The sequence below is a fragment of the Bison bison genome, unplaced genomic scaffold (genome assembly GCF_000754665.1).
Source record: "Bison bison bison isolate TAMUID 2011002044 unplaced genomic scaffold, Bison_UMD1.0 scf7180017864215, whole genome shotgun sequence".
NCBI lineage: Eukaryota > Metazoa > Chordata > Mammalia > Artiodactyla > Bovidae > Bison > Bison bison.
The window spans coordinates 821,286-842,879 of NW_011494787.1; the positions used below are offsets into that span (position 1 = coordinate 821,286).

The following is a 21,594-nucleotide window of genomic DNA, read 5'->3' on the forward strand; positions in this document are numbered from 1 at the left end:
TTTATAGTCCAACTCTCACATCCATACCTGACCACTGGAAAAACCATAGCCTTGACTAGATGGACCTTTGTTGACAAAGTAATGTCTCTGCTTTTTACTCAAAGCTAAATTCACATTAGAGCCCAACATGCTAACGATATGATTCAGTAACAGCCACAGCAGCTAACATTTGTTGAGTGCTTACTACATATCAGATCCTGTTTTGTGTTTTTACTTATCTCATTTATTCCTCACAACAACCCTATGAAGTAATTTATAGATCTAGGAACTAATAAATAAGCCACAGAGATTAATTCATTCACTTACTATGAAGCAGAGCTAGGATTTGAACCCAAGCAGTCTGCCTCCACAGCCCTCGTGCTCTGCACTACAATAAATCTAGAAATTTTTTCACAGAACATTTCTGTAAGTGGTACCATCTCTGTCCCCAAACTTGCTGTATTTTGAGCAGACACTTGTCTGCATGTACACACACACCTCCTACCCTACAGATTGCTAAGAGGAATGCAGAAAGGGGCATCTTCAGTTTCTTACTACTATACAGTATGTATTCTATATACTTTGCTACCAATTTGTGTTAATAAATTGGATTATGGAGTATGGTTCTGGTTGGTGGGCATCGATGAACAGGCTCTGAGGTCTGCAGGTAGAGGAGGCACTAAAACATTAAACTCACTTGTCAAGGAAAAGTTTGATCAATACAGAGCAGGGTAATCATGATTAATGTTGAATTGACAAAAGGTTGATCAATTTGTAATGCAGGTGAGGTTAACAGGTAAGACATATTACCATCTTAGTGGATGTATCGTGCTCACTGTACCAGTGAGAATTGGTCTTTGGATGCTTGACCAGACAGCCTTCCTTCCTGTGGATAGGTTCCTGCTACAGCCCACTAGGTGGGAGTCAACCAGCCTTTTCTCTAACAGTGGACACATCACCTCTTGACAGCTGTTAAACAACATCTTCCTGTGGTTTCTCACCACAGGACCCATTTCCCTCCTCTGAAGTCGAACAGGCCTGGCCTCTTTTTTCCCCCAGGCCATCAGGTACGAGTGCACTGGAGTTGCCTCCACCAACCTTTGATTGCCTCCTCTGCCGCCAGGTAAACAGTGTGCAGCGTCCCGAAAGGACTTCCCTCCAGTTCTGAGTGTAAACCTTGTTGATACGGGTATTGTCATTTCTTATGACATAGCTCTTAAGGGCTGAGTATTTTATAAGACAGTTCTGAAACCAGATTGAAACCCAGTCCTTTCCCTAAAGTAAATCACAGAGGAGAGGAGACTGACTGCCAACATTACAGAGAAATTGAGCACAACCTAATGGTTCAGGAGGAAGGGGAAACATGGTGATATAAGGTGGGGAATTTGCTTCATATCTTTGTTGTTCTTAAGACTGAGGTAAAATTTGGAGTGAGTGAAACTGCACAGATCTTAAATGTACCATTTCATGGAATCCAAACTCTTAATCAAGATACAGAATGTCTCTGCCCCCGCCCCCGAGAATTTCCTCATGCTCCCTTCCCACCAGTCCCCACCCCCACAGGCAACTACGGTTCTGATTTCCACCACAGGTTAATTTTGCCTACATCATAGAGTCCTGTGATGAATCAAGAGTTCACATCAAAAGTCTGTCACTGAAGATAACTTGGTACGGAAGAAAGCAACATTCAGAGATTATGCATCAACACGCTGTGTGTCCTTGGGCCAAAAACTTAACCTTCCTGGGCCTCTTACAGGATTCCATGGGTGATCCTCTTGATTCTTTAAAGATGGCACTCTGGTCACATTTCTAATCTCAGAGATTCCCTCTTCCCTCAGTCCATTCAAGAACCCCAAACAGAAATAAACCTGGGCTCATTCCACCCCCTCCAGTTGAGCACTCTGTCAGGTCAGTCCTTCCTTGTGATTTTTTTTAACACGCCACTTCCTTCAGTCCCTACCTCCTCTTCATTTCTTGCCTTGTGATGACCAAACTACTCTTCCAACCTCTTTGCCCCTGGTCCTCTCCAAACTATTCTTGTTACTGCTCTCAAGCTAACCCCTGCTCAGATGAAACATTCTGGTTCCTTGTCTATTTAAAATCCTTAAGAGGTTCTCTACCACTTAAGGTGCTTCTCTGTCACCTACAGGCTTGAGTTCTCATTCTCAGTGTTGACAGTGAGGGCCTTCACTGAACGCCTTCAGCCCTCCAGTGCTCTCTGCTGGGAGGTTCACCTGCCATGGCTCCCCTTTAGGAGACTCTGCTTGCCCGTCTCCCTGATTCTGCTGTGAGCTCTGGAGTGAAATTAGGGATTGGCATTTTTTGGTTCACTTCTCCATCTGCAACACCTGGCATATGACTTTGCTGAAAACACTTAACCCCACAGTATCTAAACAATGAAATTTTAAAGGATGATGGCATACTAAATCAGGATCTCATTCAGTCTCTGAATTCGACTTCACACTTTTTAATTTCTAGAAATTAAAAAGTCATGGAAGTTTTCAGGTGTGTCTGACCACTGTATCAACTCTGACACGGAGTTTTTCTTTCCAGTAGCCTTTGTAGTGATGTTGGGTCAAAAGTAAGAAAGTTTTTTATTTGGAGAGAGGATGTCTATTGATAGGAGATCTCTAAACAGTGAATCCTGTTGGTGGAGAAGAGCTGTGTTCTTTAATTCCTATCTCAAATCTAATTTAAGGTGCTTATTTATTTAATTCTTGAATGGCAGATTCCTATTTCTAGGAACAAAGATAATTTCTTTCTAAAGGTCTTTGTGGTAATTAACAAGCAGATAAAAAACTAAGTGACTGGTAAATATTGACGCAAGAGCCCAGGAACACAGGTATTTATAGCCCTTGTTTGTTCATCTTGGTTCACTCTGTACTGATTTTTTTTCCCCTGCCTTCAGTGTGAATCAGCATTGTTGTCCAGATGGATCTTTACTCCATCTGTATTTTTATCTTTTCCAAAACCTAGGTAAGAACCTTGATGCCGTCCATGACATCACGGTGGCGTACCCTCACAACATTCCCCAGACGGAGAAGCACCTCCTCCTCGGGGACTTTCCCAAGGAGATCCACTTCCACGTCCACCGGTACCCCGTGAACACCCTCCCCGAGTCGAAGGAGGACCTCCAGCTCTGGTGCCACAAGCGGTGGGAGGAGAAAGAAGAGAGGCTGCGCTCCTTCTATCAAGGGGAGAAGAATTTTTCCTTCACGGGGCAGACAGTCGTTCCTCCTTGCAAGTCAGAGCTCAGGGTCATGGTGGTCAAATTTCTCTCCATCCTCTACTGGACCCTGTTCAGCCCCACAATGTGCCTGTTCATCTACCTGTACAGTCTTGTCCGGTGGTATTTTATCATCATCATTGTCATCTTCGTGCTGCAGGAGAGAATATTTGGTGGACTGGAGATCCTCGAACTTGCATGTTACCGCCTCTTACACAAACAGCCACATTTAAACGCAAAGAAAAATGAGTAAGATGTTTAAGGTTCAGGGCGGAAAAGCCTAGGGCGTATTTCAGAAATGTTTTAAGCCTTTGTAAATGGAGATGCATTTTTGCATGACTGTGTCAAATATTTCTTACAACCGTCATTATTTGTTAAAGATATTTTGCACTTAGTTTTGTGGAACAATATTGCTACACACACGATTTTTTTTTTCTTTTTAAATCTCTGAATGTAATTTCAACACTGTGTAGCAGGGAGCGATGGCGGCAAAATTATCGCAGGCCGGAGTATTAGTAAACAATCATCAGGCTGTTAGCAGGCAAGGTACACACAGATCTCACAGGTCCAGTCCTGCTTCCTGACAAATTCCCCAGAGGCAGAGCTGACGCTCCTGAGCACCAGCCCAGGTCAAGTGCTGGCACTTGACTGTGGGTGAGGGGCCTCCCTCCCAGCTCCCTCTCGGCGCTGTCCCTGCACCCCTTTCTATGCCAATCAAACCCTCGCGTCCTTCCTTAAGACCAGAAGACAGAAACCCCTTCTCCTTAAGCCGAACAAACATTTTGATAGGAAGCCCTTCATTATTCATGAAACCTTGGCATTTAGCCTTGCACTGACCGAGACATCAGAAAACCACCGGTGCCCTTTTCTCACGCAGAAAATAAGACCTAGACGAGTCTCAGGGAGCAACCACAGGCTCTCCACTCAGAACCCTTAGTTTAAATTTTTAAAGCTCGGAGTTCAAACAATTTAGTTCTTCACTTCTGTGTACCTTTGCATATTTAGCACTTGTTTCATTACAGCTTGTTGGCAGGTGTCGCTTTTCTGCATTAACAATGGTATACATCAAAGTCACTTACCTTTTTGAGAACAGTCTGGTATTGCCGTCAGAAACTCACTTTTGAAGTTGTGTCTCGGTTGAAATATTTCTTTAAAACCTGCCACAAAAAGGAAGGTTATTGTATTTTCTACATGTGCATATGTGTCTAACCTCTGCCACTGAAAAAACAAAAACACTTGCAGACAGGGCCGTAATGGTTTAACCTAAATTATTCAACCCTTGTAGCCTTGACAAATTTTATTAAAATCAAAATGGTCACAAAAATGAATCCTTTCTTAATGATAGGGATCTCTTTTTTAGTCTCAGGCTTCCTCTTTCACTAGTAAAATTTAAGCCCACTTTTAACCAATTGTTCTCCTAAATATTCCTGTCGTTTGGAGTCAGTGGAAAATCCAGCAAGCCAACAGTACCAATCTCCTTCTGAGGCAAAAGAAAAAAAAAAAAAAAAAGCATGTGGTCGAGGTTTCCACTCCACTGGAGCCTTGCAATTACTTTTTAAATTTTATTTATTTATTTTGTCCTAATGGGAATGCTGGTCAGAGTAGCAGAAAAGATGGGGCAATTAAAAGTCTTGTGCTGTAAAGCAAACCTGCCTGCTTATTCCTGCCTTGAACCAGCCTCAAACACTCTTTCTAGCTTGGTATACTCTTGGCACAAGTGCTTTCTCCTTAATGACGTCTTATTTTGCTGGACGGTGATTTCCATCCAGTGAACAGCAGACACAGGCATCGCCAGGAAAGGCAAGCACGCTGTGAGCTGGACTTACCAGGCAGACTCTTCTGGAAGGTCCTGGTTGAGCAGCCCTCTGTCAGCACACCACCCTCACTTGGAGAGTTCTAACTAGCGCCTCTATGGAAGGCCCAGCCTATTTAACTCCTCCCCCAAGGCTGTTTTCAGTACTGCTGGGGCTTCTGATTTGTTACTACCCACATCTGCTCCAGACCCAGCTCCTCAGTGGTTTTTAAGGTGGTTAGTTTTTTTAAACCTCTCCCAACCCCCAGTAAAAGAAGTTTTTAATTTAGGTCTTTCTCAGACTTCTTCTGGCTATATTTGGAAACAAGAAATAGTTTAGCAATCAGGATTGCCTTTGTCCTGGGTGAGAGAGAGAGGCCGCACTTTCTACCCTACAGGTGTTTGTAATGTAGGCGGTTAACCCTTCCTCCAAGCTTCTCATGGCTCCTCTGGCTTTAATGGCAGGTCCTCTTTAACCCTCTGAAACCTGTAAAGGGGGAACTCTTCCTTTTTAAAACATGATTTCTTTTGGTCTTAAAAAAAATACAAACATATTTTATGATAAAATGCAAGCTCCTTTTTTAGTGCCCCGAACTCATAAGCCCAGAAACTGAGACATTGTACTTGCTCTAAGACTTAGAAATGGTAACTTTAAAAAGAAAAAAGTTGCCTTTTTGGGGTGTTTTTTCTGTGTGTTTGGGAGGGTGTGTTTTGTTTGTGTTTTTTAGTGGGGGCGGGGAGGGGGTTGCAATAAGGCTTCTTTTAAAATTGTAATTATTTGTTTTCCTACCCAACTTTTTCTTCTCTTCTTTAAAGAAATATATGGTCCATGGTTTGGACTCTAAAACGGATAGCAAGTAGAGATTAGTAGTAGTGTCAAGTAGAGGTTAATGCAGCTTCGGTCCTGCTTGGCCCAGGAAGGAGCCCCTCCCCACCTGCCACCCTCACTCTGGACTCAGCAGCCCCTTGTCTGGCTGCATATGGGCCCTCGCCTTCATCTTAAAGCCCTTTCAGTCCATCAAAAGTAAACTCAGTGGAGTTTGAAATATTTACAGTGCTGTGTGTCCACTTGTCACATCGTTCCCATTCGGAAACGTTTTCAATACAGCGAGTGTGGTTTATTACACTTAAAATAGGAACCTACAAGGAAGGGCACTGATGAGGCTGCAAGTTTTCCCACCAGGCCTCTCTGATGAAACAAGCCAAAGGAATTGTAAAATTCAGGGGAAGAACATGGTGGAAGACCGAAAGAAAAATAAACGTCAGAGCCCATAATTTAAAGCTCTTCGTAAAATCCTCTCCTTGTTTGTCATGCTACTAAAACACAGCTTCCTCTTGAGTCACTTTGAAATGAGTTACGTCCACAGCCCCAGGTCAGACGTTGTTGACCGTCGGCAGCCGAGACTCTAGGGAGACGTTCCCATCTCACCCGGACTTCAAGCGCCTGGCCGTGCTGCCCTTGTGCACTTTTATAACAGAGACTAATGGAGGGAGCCTGTTGGTATTAAATTGTTTACATTTCTTTATATAAATAATGTGCTTTCAGTGCCTTAGTTACAGGTCCCTTTCTTTTTCCTGTTCCAAGAATCCTGCAGTGTGTCTCTTAGGTAAAAGTGTCTTTGCTATTCACTGGGAGAAACATGGTTTATAGAACACTGGTCCCTGTGGGCAGTACTACTTTATGATGACATCTGGAAAAGAGAACTTGATGCTGAGGGCAGCGGTTGCCTCAGGGCTGTGATTTATGTCGTAGAAAACAAAGATGCTCTTGTCACATGATGAGCTTCAGATTAGATATGGCCCTAAAGTTGTCTTGTGCCGACCTTATATTCTTATTTCAGAAGAGAAATCTTGGTTTTGGTAATTCACTTTTTTAAAAAAGATCATTATGTGCAAAACACTAGGTTTTAAAAATAACTCACAGAATGGCCTTAGTTTTCAATGTTCACTGGTATGTTTGTGAGTTGTGGTCTCTAGTATCCATCCCAGAATAAAGTGGAATGAATTCAAAGCGTTTACATGCGTGTTGGACTTCTCTTCGTACAGGGATGACTGACTGGGTGCCATGTTGTTACAGGCTCACTGTGTGTCCTGTTGGGGAAGAGCTGATCAGTTAGGACTCTCTTTCACAGATGTTTGAAACAAAATGCCAGAGCAAAAAGGGGATATAATGCCTTCATTCTTGAAAAAGTCCAGGGGCCACAGCCGAATTCAGGGCTCAGTGAATGTCCTCAGAACATTCTCTTCCTCCATCTCTCAGTTCAGCCTGAAGGGAATGTGGTCATTCCACAAGAATGGGGGTCAATGGGAAATATCCACCTCAGCAGCTGTAAGAGGCAAGTGGGACTCTACTCATTGCTCCTCCACTGTCAGGGAATCTGGAACTAGGGAGACAAACCTTTTACCAAAGCCTGACAAGTGCATAAAAACATACTTGGCCAACGGACACAAAAGTTGTGGGACTTAAGGGTAGCAGAATATGCCCACCCCAATATAGGCATATAGGAGCTCAGGGCATGCTACCCCAAATAGACCACGTTGGTATGTTGATTATTTTCAGTTGTAGGAACTTGAAAAATAGCAAATACAGGGAAGGGCTGTCTCTAACTCCCCTTTTCTACCTAAAGAGATCCTCTGAAAGGAACTCAGTCTCCATAAATGCCCTCCCTGGCAGTTTGATCAAACTGACTGACTTGTCACAGGAGAGGAGAGAACACACCCACACACTTTGTCACAAAAGGCCATACTCCCCACCCCCCACCACCCCCATCCATTCCAAGGTCCCATTCATCTTTCCTGATCACCATTCACTCTCCCCTTTCAATTAAGTGGTATTTCAGCCTGGATTCTAAGCCACCTCAGGGAGTTACTCAGTTTTCCCTGGGTATCTCCATGAATACAGGAGGGATGATACATGCTAATCAGTTTTTGATTATTCTCCTCTTGTTAATCTGTCTGATATTTCAAGAACCCAGAAGGAGAGAAGGAAAATGATTTCCTTTCCCTGCAGAACCTGAGCTCTGCAGTGCCCCACTCTGTCTTCGGATCTTCCAATGAGCATCTGCTTGAAAGATTCACTCTGAGGGGAGCTCCCATCACCATTCTCTGGGAAAGGGGTGTGCAGGACCAGAAGAGCCAGGTTGCCAGGACGGCAGTCATCAGGCTGGCGGCATGTCTATAATCTGATCAGACAGAGGGGAGAGGAGAGCAGGGTCTTTCTGGTCACCCATGTGCTTCCACATCACTCATTTCACTGATAAATTATATAAAGGGCTTCAGCAACTCCCTGTGAAGGGCAGGTTTCTGATGAGGTACTTCAAATGCCAGCTAGTAGGCCATAGGATGTCACAGAATCTAACCTGCACTCAGGCAGTGCGCTCTTCATGCCAAAACAGTTTTAAAGTAAATACTTAAAAGACAACCTGTGCTTTCTTGCTGGTATTGACTTCATTCCCAGGAGCCACATGGTGACTTGATGCCCACAGTCACCTCAGCCTTACATCCTCTCAGGTTCAAATCCAGGGGGAAAGAGCCAGAGAGACCCCTTCCCCAGTGGCTCAACACAAATTCTAAATTGGGTTGCAATGGTATTCCTGAACCACACACTTGCCTGGAAATATTAGGTGGGTTGCATCCCTGGATTACTCACCACCTCCTAGAGCCAGGTCTGGAGGGTGTCCCCTTGGACCACAGGGACAAGGTGTTGGGGAGGGATAAACTTTAAGAGGATTGCTATTGAGAACAGGATAAAAATGATGCTGGATGGCCAGATGTCCACCTCAACTCTGCAACTTCAAAAACCTCCCAGTGGAGTCAGGAGGAAATTGGCATGGCTTCCAGTGAGAGTCCCAGACCCTGCACTGTGCGAGACACACAGGAGCTCGGCCGCCTTCTCTCTCACCCCAGGAGACACCGGGGAGCCCGCAGGTTCTCCAGAGTTGCACACGGACAACCTCATCAACAAGTGGCCCCACTGAGGACTTCAGTCATGACCTCCACCCAGATCACCTGGACTTAAGACAGTATGTACAGCATTTCCATGGGAAATCGGTGAAAGTGTAGCTCTCTCCCTACTGGCCAATGCAGTCCTCTTTCCCCCAGCACTGCAGACACAGAACCTCACCATGTCACTCATCCCTCCCTCACCTGCCCTGACAGTCAAGTCATCACCCCCACGTGTGCCTTCCTCCTCAGGGGCAGCTCTTCATTCCTGTTACATTAAATCTGGCAAGTCTGCACCATCTACCAGCTCTCCCTGCTCCAGGAGATGATGCCTTTGTCTGTCCACAGGACCCAGCTGATATCCCCACGGTGCTAGTTAATCATGGAACCCCACTTCTCATTGCCCTCAGGGACTTCCTAATGATGTCAGGCAGCCCAGACTCAACCTCTCTCTCCCTGTTCCTCCCAACCCAGCCTAACCTTGGGCCCAGGATTGTCCCCAGATGTGGACCTTCGCCTAAAACTCCCGTGCCCCCTGCCTTTTCCCACCTTCGCTCATAAAGGTGCTTCCTTCACAGCCCAAATTCAGTCAAGTCCCACTTTTTCTCTGAACCATTTCCTGATCAAGCTAGCTTGAAATGTCCTCCTCTCGTGGTGATATTTCTCTGCAAATCTTGCTTAGCTGTATTACATACTATCTTATGTTATAGTTATTTTTCAGTCCTATCACCTCAGCTGGATTATAAGCTTCTGGAAAGCCAAGATAAGAATGTCTCATATTTCTCTTATCCTGAACAGTGTTTAGCCCAGCATCTCACCAATTCCTTTTGCACAGTAAATTCTAAACAATGATTCCTTGGAAGTCGTTCAGAAAGGATCCTGAACTAAACTCAAGCTGGGTGCAAAATTTTATAAATTTAACATAACAAAAACAAAAATTTGAAATGCAAACCCATCTAATTCTGGGAGATAATTAGCTTTTTTTTTTTTACATGAATCAAATCATTTTTGATTGATGGTATGATTTACCAAAATAAATTAGCATCCAAAGTCTTAAAAGCAGAAACTTGTCTCAAAATGTGCATCCTGAGGACATCCCTGGTGGCTCAGTGGATAGGACCCTCCTGCCAATACAGGAGACTTGGGTTCAATCCCCGGTCCAAGAAGATCCCACACACCACGGAGCAACTAATCCCATGCACCACAACTGTTGAGTCTGTGCTTTAGAGCCTGGGAACCCCAACTAGTGAGCCCATGTGCTACAACTACTGAAGCCCAAGTGCCCTAGGGCCCATGAGAAGCCCCCGCAATGAGCAGCCCAAGCATTGCAACAAAGAGTAGCCCCTGCTTGCCTCACTAGTGAAAAGTCCACACAGCAACAAAAACCCAGACAGCCAAAAATAAATAAATAAAATTATTTTTTTAAATGTGCATCCTTAAGAGTCTTGTCCAACTAATCTCACCTCCACCCAGCTACACCTATAGAGGAGAATTTTCCAATCAGTTCAGTCGCTCAGTCATATCCGACTCTTAGCGACGCCATGGACTGCAGCACGCCAGGCTTCCCTATCACCAACTCCCAGAGCTTGCTCAAGCTCATGTCCATTGAATTGGTGATGCCATCCAGCCATCTCATATTCTGTTGCACCCTTCTCCTCCTGCCTTCAATCTTTCCCAGCAGCAGGGTCTTTTCAAATGAGTCAGTTCTTCACATCAGGTGGCCAAAGTATTGGAGCTTCAGCTTCAGCATCAGTCCTTCCAATGAATATTCAAGACTGATCTCCTTGAGGATGGACTGGTTGGATCTCCTTGCAGTCCAAGGGACTCTCAAGAGTCTTCTCCAACACCACAGTTCAAAAGCATCAATTCTTTGGTGCTCAGCCTTCTTTATGGTCCAACTCTTACACCCACACATGACTACTGGAAAAACCATAGGTTTGACTAGACGGACCTTTGTCAGCAAAGTATTGTCTCTGCTTTTTAATATGCTGTCTAGGTTTGTCATAGCTTTTCTTCCAAGGAGCAAGCGTCTTTTAATTTCATAGCTGCAGTCACCATCTGCAGTGATTTTGGAGCCCAAGAAAATAAAGGATTTTCCAATATCTAACATAATTCTTATGCATTGATCTATCCCCCAAAATGCACTGACCAAAAAAAAAAAAAAAGATGCATGCACAAAACTCTCCATTGTAGCTCTATTAGTAAGAATAAAGTACTACCAACAAGCTAAATGTCCGTAGTAGGGAATGATTGAATACACCATGGTAAAATTATATGATTGAGTTCTGTACAGAGGTATGATGCACAGCTCCATGCACTGATATGAAATTTTTCTCCAAAATACTATGTTAAGTGAAAAAAGAAAGATAGAGAACAAGGTATATAGTTATGCTATCTTTTATTAAAAAAGGTGAGGCTACACACATGCTTAATTTCAAAGCTAATTTATTCAAAATAATTTTAACAGAAATTATAAAAGTAAAATGGTAATATATGGGGGAAGGGAAGGAGCTTGATGGATGGGACTAGGATAAGAACTAGATTTCTTGTATGTACCTTATTTTATGCTATATGCTTGACTTTGGAACCAAGTTAATGTTTTGTATAATTATAAAACTAAATAAGAGTTTTGTAAAACTAACCACGACTCAGCACTTTCACTCTGGTGGCCCAGGTTTAATCTTTGTTTGGAGAACTAATATCCTGCATGCTGTGTACCATGGCCAAAAAAAAAATTTTTTTAATGTTTTTAAATAAAATTAAATGAAAAACGTAAAAAGCAATTTCTAAAAATAAAAAGGAAAATTAAACAAATGACCCTAACATATCAAATTTGTGGAAACGGTTTCAGTTAATTATATATCCTTAACAGTATATATTTTAAGGCAAAAAGAATTTTTAAAAAACTTGTTTTTATCTTCATTTTGTTAGTAATACCAGTTTATTTTCTGAAATTATTGCATTTATTGTTAAATTTAAGCATATAAGTGATTATGATAATGTTGCTAGAACCAAGATCTTCAGTGTAAAAGATATATAAGTATAGAATTTTAAAAGTTTCAATAAAATCCCCATAATCCTAAATTTGAACTGAAAATAATCAGTATAAATTTATGACGTATTTGGTCTTGAAAATGAAACAGAAACAGAAGAGAGCTACTTGGTTGTCCTGTCCATTGAAGACGCCATAAATAATGGCCAACCATCGAGTAGCCTAGTTTCCATATAATGGAAAATCATTTTCCATTCAAACAAACCAGAGATTCTTGGACAAATGGTCCAGGACTGTAGAAGGTAAACCTGGACATCTTGAGATACTATTTCAAAAGCAAGGAAGTTTTCAAAGACTTTTGAAGTCAGTGATTGGGGCTTAATCTCCAAAACATACAAACAATTCATATAGCTCAAAAACAAACAACCCAATAGCAAAATGAGCAGAAGACTTAAATAGACATTTCTCTAAAGAGGATATGCAGATGACTCAACAGGCACATAAGAAAGGGCTCATCATCACTAATTATTAGAGAAATTCAAATCAAAACTAAAATGAGGTACCATCTCACACCAGTCAGAATGACCATTATCAAAAAGTCTAGGACTTGCCTGGTGGTCCAGTGGTTAGAGGCCTTCCTGCCAATGCAGGGGACACAGGTTTGATCCCTGATCTAGGAAGATTCCACATACCACAGGGCCGCTAAGCCCATGCACCACAACAACTGAATCTATATGGTCTCCAGAGCCCTGAGCTGCCTCTACTAAAGCCCGTGCACCCTAGAGCGTGTGTTCTGCAACAACCAAGGCCACCGCAGCAAGAAAGCCACACATCGCAGCTAGAGAGCAGCCCATGCGTGCAACAAAGACCCAGTGCAGTCAAAGATAAACAACAAAATACAATTTTAAGAGTCTATAAGTACCATGCTGGAGAGGTTGTAGAGGAAAGGGAACCCTCCTACATTGTTGATGGTACTATAAATTTGTTACAGCCACTACAGAAAACAGTTTGGAGATTCCTCATAAAAACTAAAAGTAGATCCAGCAATTCCACTCCTGGGCATATATTCTGAGAAAGTCATAATTCAAAAAGATACATACACCCAATGTTCATGGCAGCATTATTTAAAATAGCCAAGACAAGGAAGCAAGCTAAATGTCCATTGACAGATGAATGGATAAAGAAGATGTGGTGCACACATACAATGGAATATTACTCAGCCACAAAAAAGAATGAAATAATGCCATTTGAAGCAATATGCATTGACCTAGAGATTATCATACTAAGCAAAGTAAGTCAGAAAGAGAAAGACAAATACCATATGATATCAAATAATATTATATGTGGCATCTAAAATATGGCACAAATGACCATGTCTATGAAGCAGAAACACACTCAGAGATACTATACAGAGAACAGATTTGTGGTTGCCAAAGGGGTGATAGGAGAGGAAAGGACTGGGAGGTTGGAATTAGCAGATGCAGACTACTCTCTATACGATGGATGAACAAGTTCCTACTGTGTAATACAGGGAACTGTACTCAATATTCTGTGATAAACCATAATGGAAAAGAATATGAAAAGGAATATATATAGGTGTAACTGAATCACTTTGCTGTAGAGCAGAAATTAACACAACATTGTAAATCAACTATATTTCAATAAAATCTTAAAAATAACAACAACAAAACCCGAAAAACCTTTGATGTCAGGACCGAAAGACTCAGGAGCCAACTTAAACAAGCTCCCGCGGCTCAAAGAGGGACAGTTTGAATATCAGTAAGAGAAATAATTGAAATACAGAGAAAGATGTCAAGTGTGGTAAAAAGCCCAGAGTTAATGATGCTCAAAATAAATAAAAACACATATTGATACATTTAGAGGATTCTGGATAACTAATTATTTACTCTGAACAGTGGTATCTAGAGGAAAAGAATTTAGCATTTAACCTTCCTTTCCTACATAAATTGTATCTCAAGCTAAGTATTTGATGAAGGAAAATTTCTCTCAATAGAAGTAATCCAGCTTATAACTGATAAAAACTATAGACTAAAAATGACTTCAGAGTCACATTAATCAAATGCAGTGGGTAAATCTTGTTGGGTCCTTTTTTGAGTAAATAAACCATAAAAATAAACTATGAGATAGTCAGTTACACGAACTGGATATTTAATGATCTTAAGGAATTATTTTTAGGTGTGAAATGGTGTGTGATTATGATTTTTAAAAAGTCTTATCTTTTGCAGAACCTGATGCAGTGCTGTGCTGTCTGGGGCAGAAAACGACTGCGCAGACCCCAAATGGGTGGCTCTGTGTCTCCTGATGGTAGGAGAGCCTGCATTGTTCTGGTCTCTCTAAAGTGTGCCCTTGGAGTAAGAAAATGGTAAACAAAATTGCTGCCTTGAGAGATTTTAGGATCCATACTTGTTTTAGCTCTCTTGCTGATGACAAGAAGGCACAGACGTCTGGTGAAAGCTGGGCGTGGAGGGCTGGGGTCCTGTCTCGTCCCTCAGGACAGCGGGACTCTGAGTTTGGCCCTTTCTCTCTAGCCTGGGCTCGGGACCATCTTGGGATGCCTTGCTGCCCCTTAGCCTGTCCTGGGTCATCCAACTGCAGTGCAGGTTTCTCGGCAGGGCCAAGAGACACAAGATGCGCATGTGTTGGAATGCCCAGTGCTCTCTCCATCCACTCAACTCACCAAAGATACCCCTCCTTGTTGGGGGTCGGTAGGGGCACAGACAGCACCCTCTCTGGTCTGGTCTCCACATATAGGCTCTGCCTTCACCTACCCCTGAGGCCAGGGCCTGCCAACCAGATCACCTGGATCATCTTCAGAGCTTTCACACCTCCACCTGGTCCCACCCCAGAATTCTGACTTAATCGGTCAGGATGCCAGCTGAGCATCAGGTGCCATCAAGGTTCCCAGACAATACTAACAAGTGTCCAGTGTGTCCACCCTTCTCAGGCCCCACACAGAGGGCGTCCCCTCCCCGGGTCCCCACACCCTCATCTGTAAAATGAGCCCCTTGGTCTGAGATGCTCTGGATGAAGTTTGAGCTGATTTAATTCAGTAAATATTTATTATCTTCTCACTGCCTGTGGGGCCCTGCACAGAGGACAGAGCAAAGATGAGGGGGCTTTACTCTTTGTCCCTCCTGCCCACACACAAGCTTTCCTTCTCTGCAAAACACAAACCGTTTACAAGGTGTGAAGCCAACCAGACAGAAATGAAGAGGGTCAACAAGAGAGGGCATCTTGCCCAAAGCACAAACTGTTACCGGTGCCAAAGTCTGGGCACAGGCGGGGCTGGAGGGGCCCCACACGTGGTAGGTGAGCAGGGGCACCCACCCTCAGTCCGCTGCCCGGGGAAAGAGGCGTTGCAGATGGTAGCTAGCACTGCTATGTCAGAAACTGCCGTAAGATGACAAAGGGCCATAGCCCATAGGGGTATTTCCATCTCACGGGTAGGCTGAAGGGAGGGTCCGTCTTTCTTCACCTCTTTATTCTGCAAGACCTCTGTTGGAACCGGGAGGTTACCATGAGTGACCCACCCTTGCAGGGGATCGAGTGGCAGATTCAGTTTCCCCGTTGGGCCCTCAGAGCAGCAAGTGGATGAGGAAGGGGACAGGCTGCCTGGAGGGTGCATGCCCAGTGATAGGTGAGTTTGGGCCTGCAGCCAGATGCCAGGCACACGGGGCTTTGAGGAACCAGGTCATTCTGAGGAGAGAGGCCTGCAGCTGCCAGCTCCACCCTGCCCGCCCCTGCTGTGGCGATGCCCTCACTGGTCCTGAGGAGCCATGGGACTGGCTGCCTTGAGGCCACCCGTGACTCTACTCATGGCGCTAAATACAGACGGGGACCCCAGACTGGGCCCTGGCAGGTTTGCCTGTGCTCTGTAAGTTAGTCAGCACTCCTGTAGGAACGTTCAGTTCCTGGGTTGGATGACCGTCCTCTGGCTATGTAAGTGTGTCAGATCTGGGGAGCTGGAGGAACCATGCTCATCAAAATTCTTTCCCTGCGGTCCCTGCTGCCACACTGTTTCCCAGATAACACATGGCTTGTTCATTCAGTCCCTTCCCGGCTTTATTCAGACACCTCGAGGCCTGAGGAGTCATCAACTTTTCCACTGCGGGCGTCTGTCATTCAAGCAAGCCACGTGCTCCCCACTCACTTTTTGGGAAACATCCCCACAGTCTTCCTATTGAGATGAGGAGACAAATATCAAATCTGGGAGCGGCCAGGCCAGTGCGTCACCTTTTCTGGCTGGATGAAAAGAAGGTCAGGGGATAGGAGTGTGAGGGGGGCTGCTCACATCCAAATGGGGGTGCTGTCAGGCAGAACAAGGGGCAGCTTCTGCTCACCACTTTTCTCTCATGGGCTGGGGGCCAGAAGCAGGCTGGTCAGTGATGAGGCCCGTGGCACCCTTTTCCCAATCAGAGGTGGGGGCAGAGGTTCCCGGACACCACGTGCTCTGAGGCCAGGGCATGTAGGCCTACTGTGTGCCCCTCACCATCTGGTGCAGAGCGCATGCCCACTTTGGGCATGGGAAGAGGCCAAACCCTGTCAAAGATTTCTGCAGAAAACTGCCAAAAACCCATCCCCCTGTTCCACACACACTTTGCTTTGAATCTCACAGCATTCCCTGCTGGAAGCCAGGCCCCATGCACTGCGTCCACTTGTGAGATGTGGAACCTAAGACTTGCTCTAAGTATTCTGCTTCTAATCACACACTAAGGATGGGATCCTAAGATAGCTTTTTCTAGGGAAGCGTTACATCTGCGCTGTTGCATTTCTTCCCAAGACCAGTCGTCGCTGTATGTGAGCAAGTGTTTGGGGTTATGTGGCATGATGCTTGGGCTATGGATGTTGTGAGTCTGGGTTTAGCCCAGCCATGTAGGCACTGAGTCATCGTGGGCGTGGCCCTTAATCCTTTTGGGGTTTCTATTGCCATAATATAAGTACAGGAAAGTGCTTTGCAAACTTCTTGTCTGTGTGTGGATAGTGAGAGGGCTCATATTCTACGGCTGTGTGAGAGTGTATGTGTGTGTGTAAGTTGCTCAGTCGTGTTCGACTGTTTTCAACCCCATGAACTGTAGCCCACCAGATTCATTTGTCCATGGAATTCTCCAGATAAGAATACTGGCTAACTGCTAAGTCACTTCAGTTGTGTCCGACTCTGTGTGACCCCATAGACGGCAGCCCACCAAGCTCCCCCGTCCCTGGGATCCTCCAGGCAAGAACACTGGAGTGGGTTGCCATTTCCTTTTCCAATGCATGCAAGTGAAAAGTAAAAGTGAAGTCGCTCATTCATGTCCGACTTAGCGACCCCACGGACTGCAGCCTACCAGGCTCCTCCATCCATGGGATTTTCCAGGCAAGAGTACTGGAGTGGGTTGCCATTGCCTTTTCCGTTGCTATTCCCTTCTTCAAGGGATCTTCCTGACCCAGGGATCGAACCCAGGTCTCCTGCAATGCAGGCGGATTCTTTACCATATGAGCCACCATGGCTGGTGGATGATAAGTGGCCACAGTACAGTCACTACCTTTACGGAGCACCTGCTTCTCACCAGGTGCTGTGCTGCACATCTTATGTGGGTTATCCTTTTGAATCTTCCCTGGCATTTCAGGGGACCATGCTTGGGTTTTCTATTGCTGGGTAACAAATCTCCTAAGCCCTAGAGACTTACAGTAACAACATGTACTCTCTCTCGTGGTTCTGTGCATTGCCCAGGCATTTCTTCTGCTTCACATGGTGCTGACCAGGGCTCTGGACCCACTGGACAGTCCACAATGGCCTCAGTCACATGGCTGGCCGGTGACGCTGCTGCTGGCTGGTGGGAGCTCAGTGGGGCTCTTGGCCAGGCCTTGTTCTCCTCCACAGGCCTGCCTGGGCTTCCTCAGTGTGGTGGTTGGGTTCTAAGAAGAGATGTCCTCAAAGGACCAGGTCCAGTGTGCAAGTGCTTACCGGACCCCCACTTGCTTCACCTGTGCACATGTCCCTTTGACCACAGCCTGTCACAGACCCACACCCAGAGTCAGGATGGAAGGGGACTTCACCAGGGTAGTAGCATGCTGCACTGAGGGCCTCTGAGTAGGAGTCTACTGTAGAGTGGTACCTACTGCTCTCCTGCTTCACAGACAAGGAAACTGAGGTTTAGAGAGTTAATTGACTTAGCCAAGGCCCTAGAGTCAGAGCTGAGATTGGAAAACTCAGCAGGTTTGGCTCTGGGGCCCCTGCATTCATCCCCGCTGTGTGGACTGTAAAAAGCAATGCTACCTGCACGCTTTTGCTACGTTGCTGCACCTCCTTTCCTCACCCCGGGCCCCTCCTTCCATTAACTGTGAAATCTTCCTTCTGGGAGCATCTTCCTCTCCCACCTCACAGTGAACTTAGATGCCTCCTCTATCTTCCTCCTTGGCTTCCCTCTTGCTCTTAGAACAGGGAGGCCATCCTCCTTGGGGCTGACTCAAGATGTGCTCAGAGGTCCTGGAGGCAGCAGGGGCTCAGGTTCAGCCAAGAGGCTGTTGTGGAGTGAGCAGGGTACGCAGATGCTGGACTACATCCCATCCTGGGTCACAGCCTACTGGGGTCCAAAGGAATGCTGAGGCCACTGGCTCCATCTGGGGGTCCTCCATGGTGGCTGCAAGTCCCAGAGTTTTCTTCCTGACTTTGGAGCCCAGGCCCTGCCCTGCCTCTCCCTAACCTTGGCCCAGTCACTTCCCCTCTTCAGGGCTCCCACGATCACTGCGTCAGGATGTATGTTTGGCTGAACAAGTCCCTTTAAGAACTTCTTCTATTAGTAGATGCTGGGAGGAGTGAATGGGAATTTGGTCAAATCTAGTCAGAGGAAAGTGGAAAACTGACTTTCTCCAAAGAAGTCCTTATGCTCAGAAGAAGGGGATTGGAAAAGATAAAGGGGCTTCTGCACAGCAAAAGAAACAATCAGCAAAATAAAAGGACAACCTACAGAATGGGAGGAAATAGGTGAAAATCATCTGCCTGGTGAGTTAATATATAAAATACATAAGGAACTCACATAATAGCTAAAAAAATGGGCAAAAGATTTAAATGGACATATTTCTAGAGAAGACATACAAATAGCCAACAGGTACATGAAAAGATGCTCAACATCATTGATCACTAGGAGAAAGGCAAATTAAAACCATGAGATATCACCTCATATCTGTTAGAATGGTCACCATGGAGAAAATAAGTGTGGGTGAGGATGGAGAAGGGGAACCCATGTATATTGTTGGTGGGAATGTAAATTGGTTACAGCCATTATGGAAAACAGTATGGAAGTTCTTCAAAAAAATAAAAAATATGACTACCATATGATCCAGCAATTTCATTCCTGGGTATTTATCTGAAGGAAATGAAAACACTATCCTAAATACCTGCATTCCATATTCATTGAAAAATTATTTACAACAGCCAAGCCATGGAAACAACCTAAGTGTTCATCAATGACCTGAATGAATAAAGAAAATGTGATACATACATACAGCAGAATATTATTCAACCAGAAAAAAGAAGAAAGTCTTGCTATTTGCAACAATATGGATTGACTTTGAGGGCATTCCCTGGTGGCTCAGACAGTAAATAATCTGCCGTCAGTGCACAAGACCAGGGTTTGATCCCTGGGTCGGGAAGATTCCCTGGAGAAGAGAATGGCTACCCACTCCACTATTCTTGCCTGGAGAATTCCATGAACAGAGGAGCCTGGTGGACTACAGTCCATGGTATCATAAAGAGTCAGACATGGCTGAGTGACTAACACTTTGAGGGCATTATGCTAAGTAAAATAAATTGAACAGAGAAAGACAAATACTGTATGTTCTCACATGCAGAACCTAAAAGAGCTGAACTCATGGAAAGTAGAATGATGGTTGCCAGGGGCTGGGTGGAAATAGGGAGTTGTTGTTTCAAAGGGCACAAACTTCCAGCTGTATGCAAATAAGATCTGGGGTCTACTGCACAGCATGCTGACTGTAATTGACAACTGTGTTCTATATTAGAAAGTTTTTAAGAGACTAGATTTTAAATGCTATCACCACACACATAAAATCATAATTATGTGAATGGATAGAGGTATTAAGTAAACTTACCATGGTCATAATTTTGTAGTGTTTTTAGATATAACTAATTTTTAGATATACACCTAAAACTTACATATGTTGCAGGTCAATAATACCTCAGTAAAGCTGGAAAAGGGGCAGACACAATCTGATCAGTAGCTCAGGTCTGCTTGCCCACTTACTAAGTCGTTCAGCACTTACTGAGTCTACACTGGCTGAGGTGTACATGGGGAATATTTGCTCAGTTTCTACAGCAAATAAACTGAGGTACAGAGTGGTAGGAGGTGGGAGGAAGCTGGGCCTTGTGGGCCACAGTGTAAGATGTACATTGCACATTGCTTGTCTACTGGAGAACTGTCACACTGAGTTACGTGGTGAATAAAGAGATCACACTAGGGCTGTGTGAAGGATGGACATTGGGGTTAAGAGTGGAACCAGAGTGATGAGCTTGTGAGGTCAGGGCAGGCCACCAGATGAAGGCATCTGTTTGCCCTACAAAAGGGAGCACCAGCATCTCACATTCCCCTGCCTTCTGCCAAACCTGCTCTGGAATCTCTCCTAGATTTTCCTAAGGCCTAGTGACTTGGCCCACCCTCCTAGCCACTCAGTCAATGTCCTGCTGCTGCTGCTAAGTCGCTTCAGTCGTGTCTGACTCTGTGTGACCCCATAGACGGCAGCCCACCAGGCTCCCCCATCCCTGGGATTCTCCAGGCAAGAACACGGGAGTGGGTTGCCATTTCCTTCTCCAATGCATGAAAGTGAAAATTGAAAGTGAAGTCGCTCAGTCATGTCTGACTCCTAGCGACCCCATGGACTGCAGCCCACCAGGCTCCTCCGTCCATGGGATTTTCCAGGCAAGAGTACTGGAGTGGGGTGCCATCGCCTTCTCCAAATCAATGTCCTGCTATGTGTCAAAATCTGCTTAGTGCAGATCCAGGCAAAGACATGTGCTCTCAGGCCCCAGATCCTGTCCTAGCTCCCACAACTGGTTTCGGCCCACCCACCTTTGGCAGATATCTTGGAGACACACACTATGGCTAGTATCTCTGAAATTCTGGGCAGCCTTAGAGAATTAAAGGTGGGGAAATGTCCGCATTTGCAAAACGTCCCATGATAGAGCAAAGCCTTCATGGGGCACCACAGGTCCAGTTTAAATGCTGGCTTCTTTCCCCCTATCCTTTCTCAAACTAAAGATAGAAGGCTAAGAACCCTCTGCTTCCCTTGGAGCCCTAATACTGGTGTTCACGAATTAGCTAACACCATATGATGAGTGAAACCTGGCTTGGCATCCCTACCCTCATTTGTACACTTGACATTCACCATGACTTAACCTCTGGTGCCAACAGCTCTTTTTCCTGCCTGCCTTGTCAGTAAAGCTCCAGCTTGAGTTGCCTGTCTTCAGCAGAGACTGAAAGTCATTCCATTCTCAGGGTGGAACTTTGGACTTTTCCAAAGGGGAAGTGTGTGCTGTGAAATGAGCACAGGCTCTGAGAACAAGCCAGTTTGAGTTCAACCTCAAAGTCATCATGGAGCCACTGCTTGAACCTGAGCAGAGCTCAGGGCTGCTCAACCTTTCTGAGTTTC

At 44.9% G+C, this 21,594-nt stretch overlaps 1 protein-coding gene across 4 annotated transcripts in view; it reads left to right on the forward strand.

The window, feature by feature from the left end:
- LCLAT1 (lysocardiolipin acyltransferase 1) overlaps window positions 1-5,037 on the forward strand; it is a 194,601-nt gene extending 189,564 nt beyond the window's left edge. For all 4 annotated transcript variants that reach the window (XM_010845281.1, XM_010845280.1, XM_010845283.1 and 1 more), the window contains one exon: window positions 2,956-5,037. In XM_010845281.1, coding sequence (XP_010843583.1) covers window positions 2,956-3,458 — 503 coding nt within the window. In that variant the 3' untranslated portion in view covers window positions 3,459-5,037. The remainder of the gene's footprint in view (window positions 1-2,955) is intronic.
- The last annotated feature ends 16,557 nt before the right edge of the window (window positions 5,038-21,594 follow it).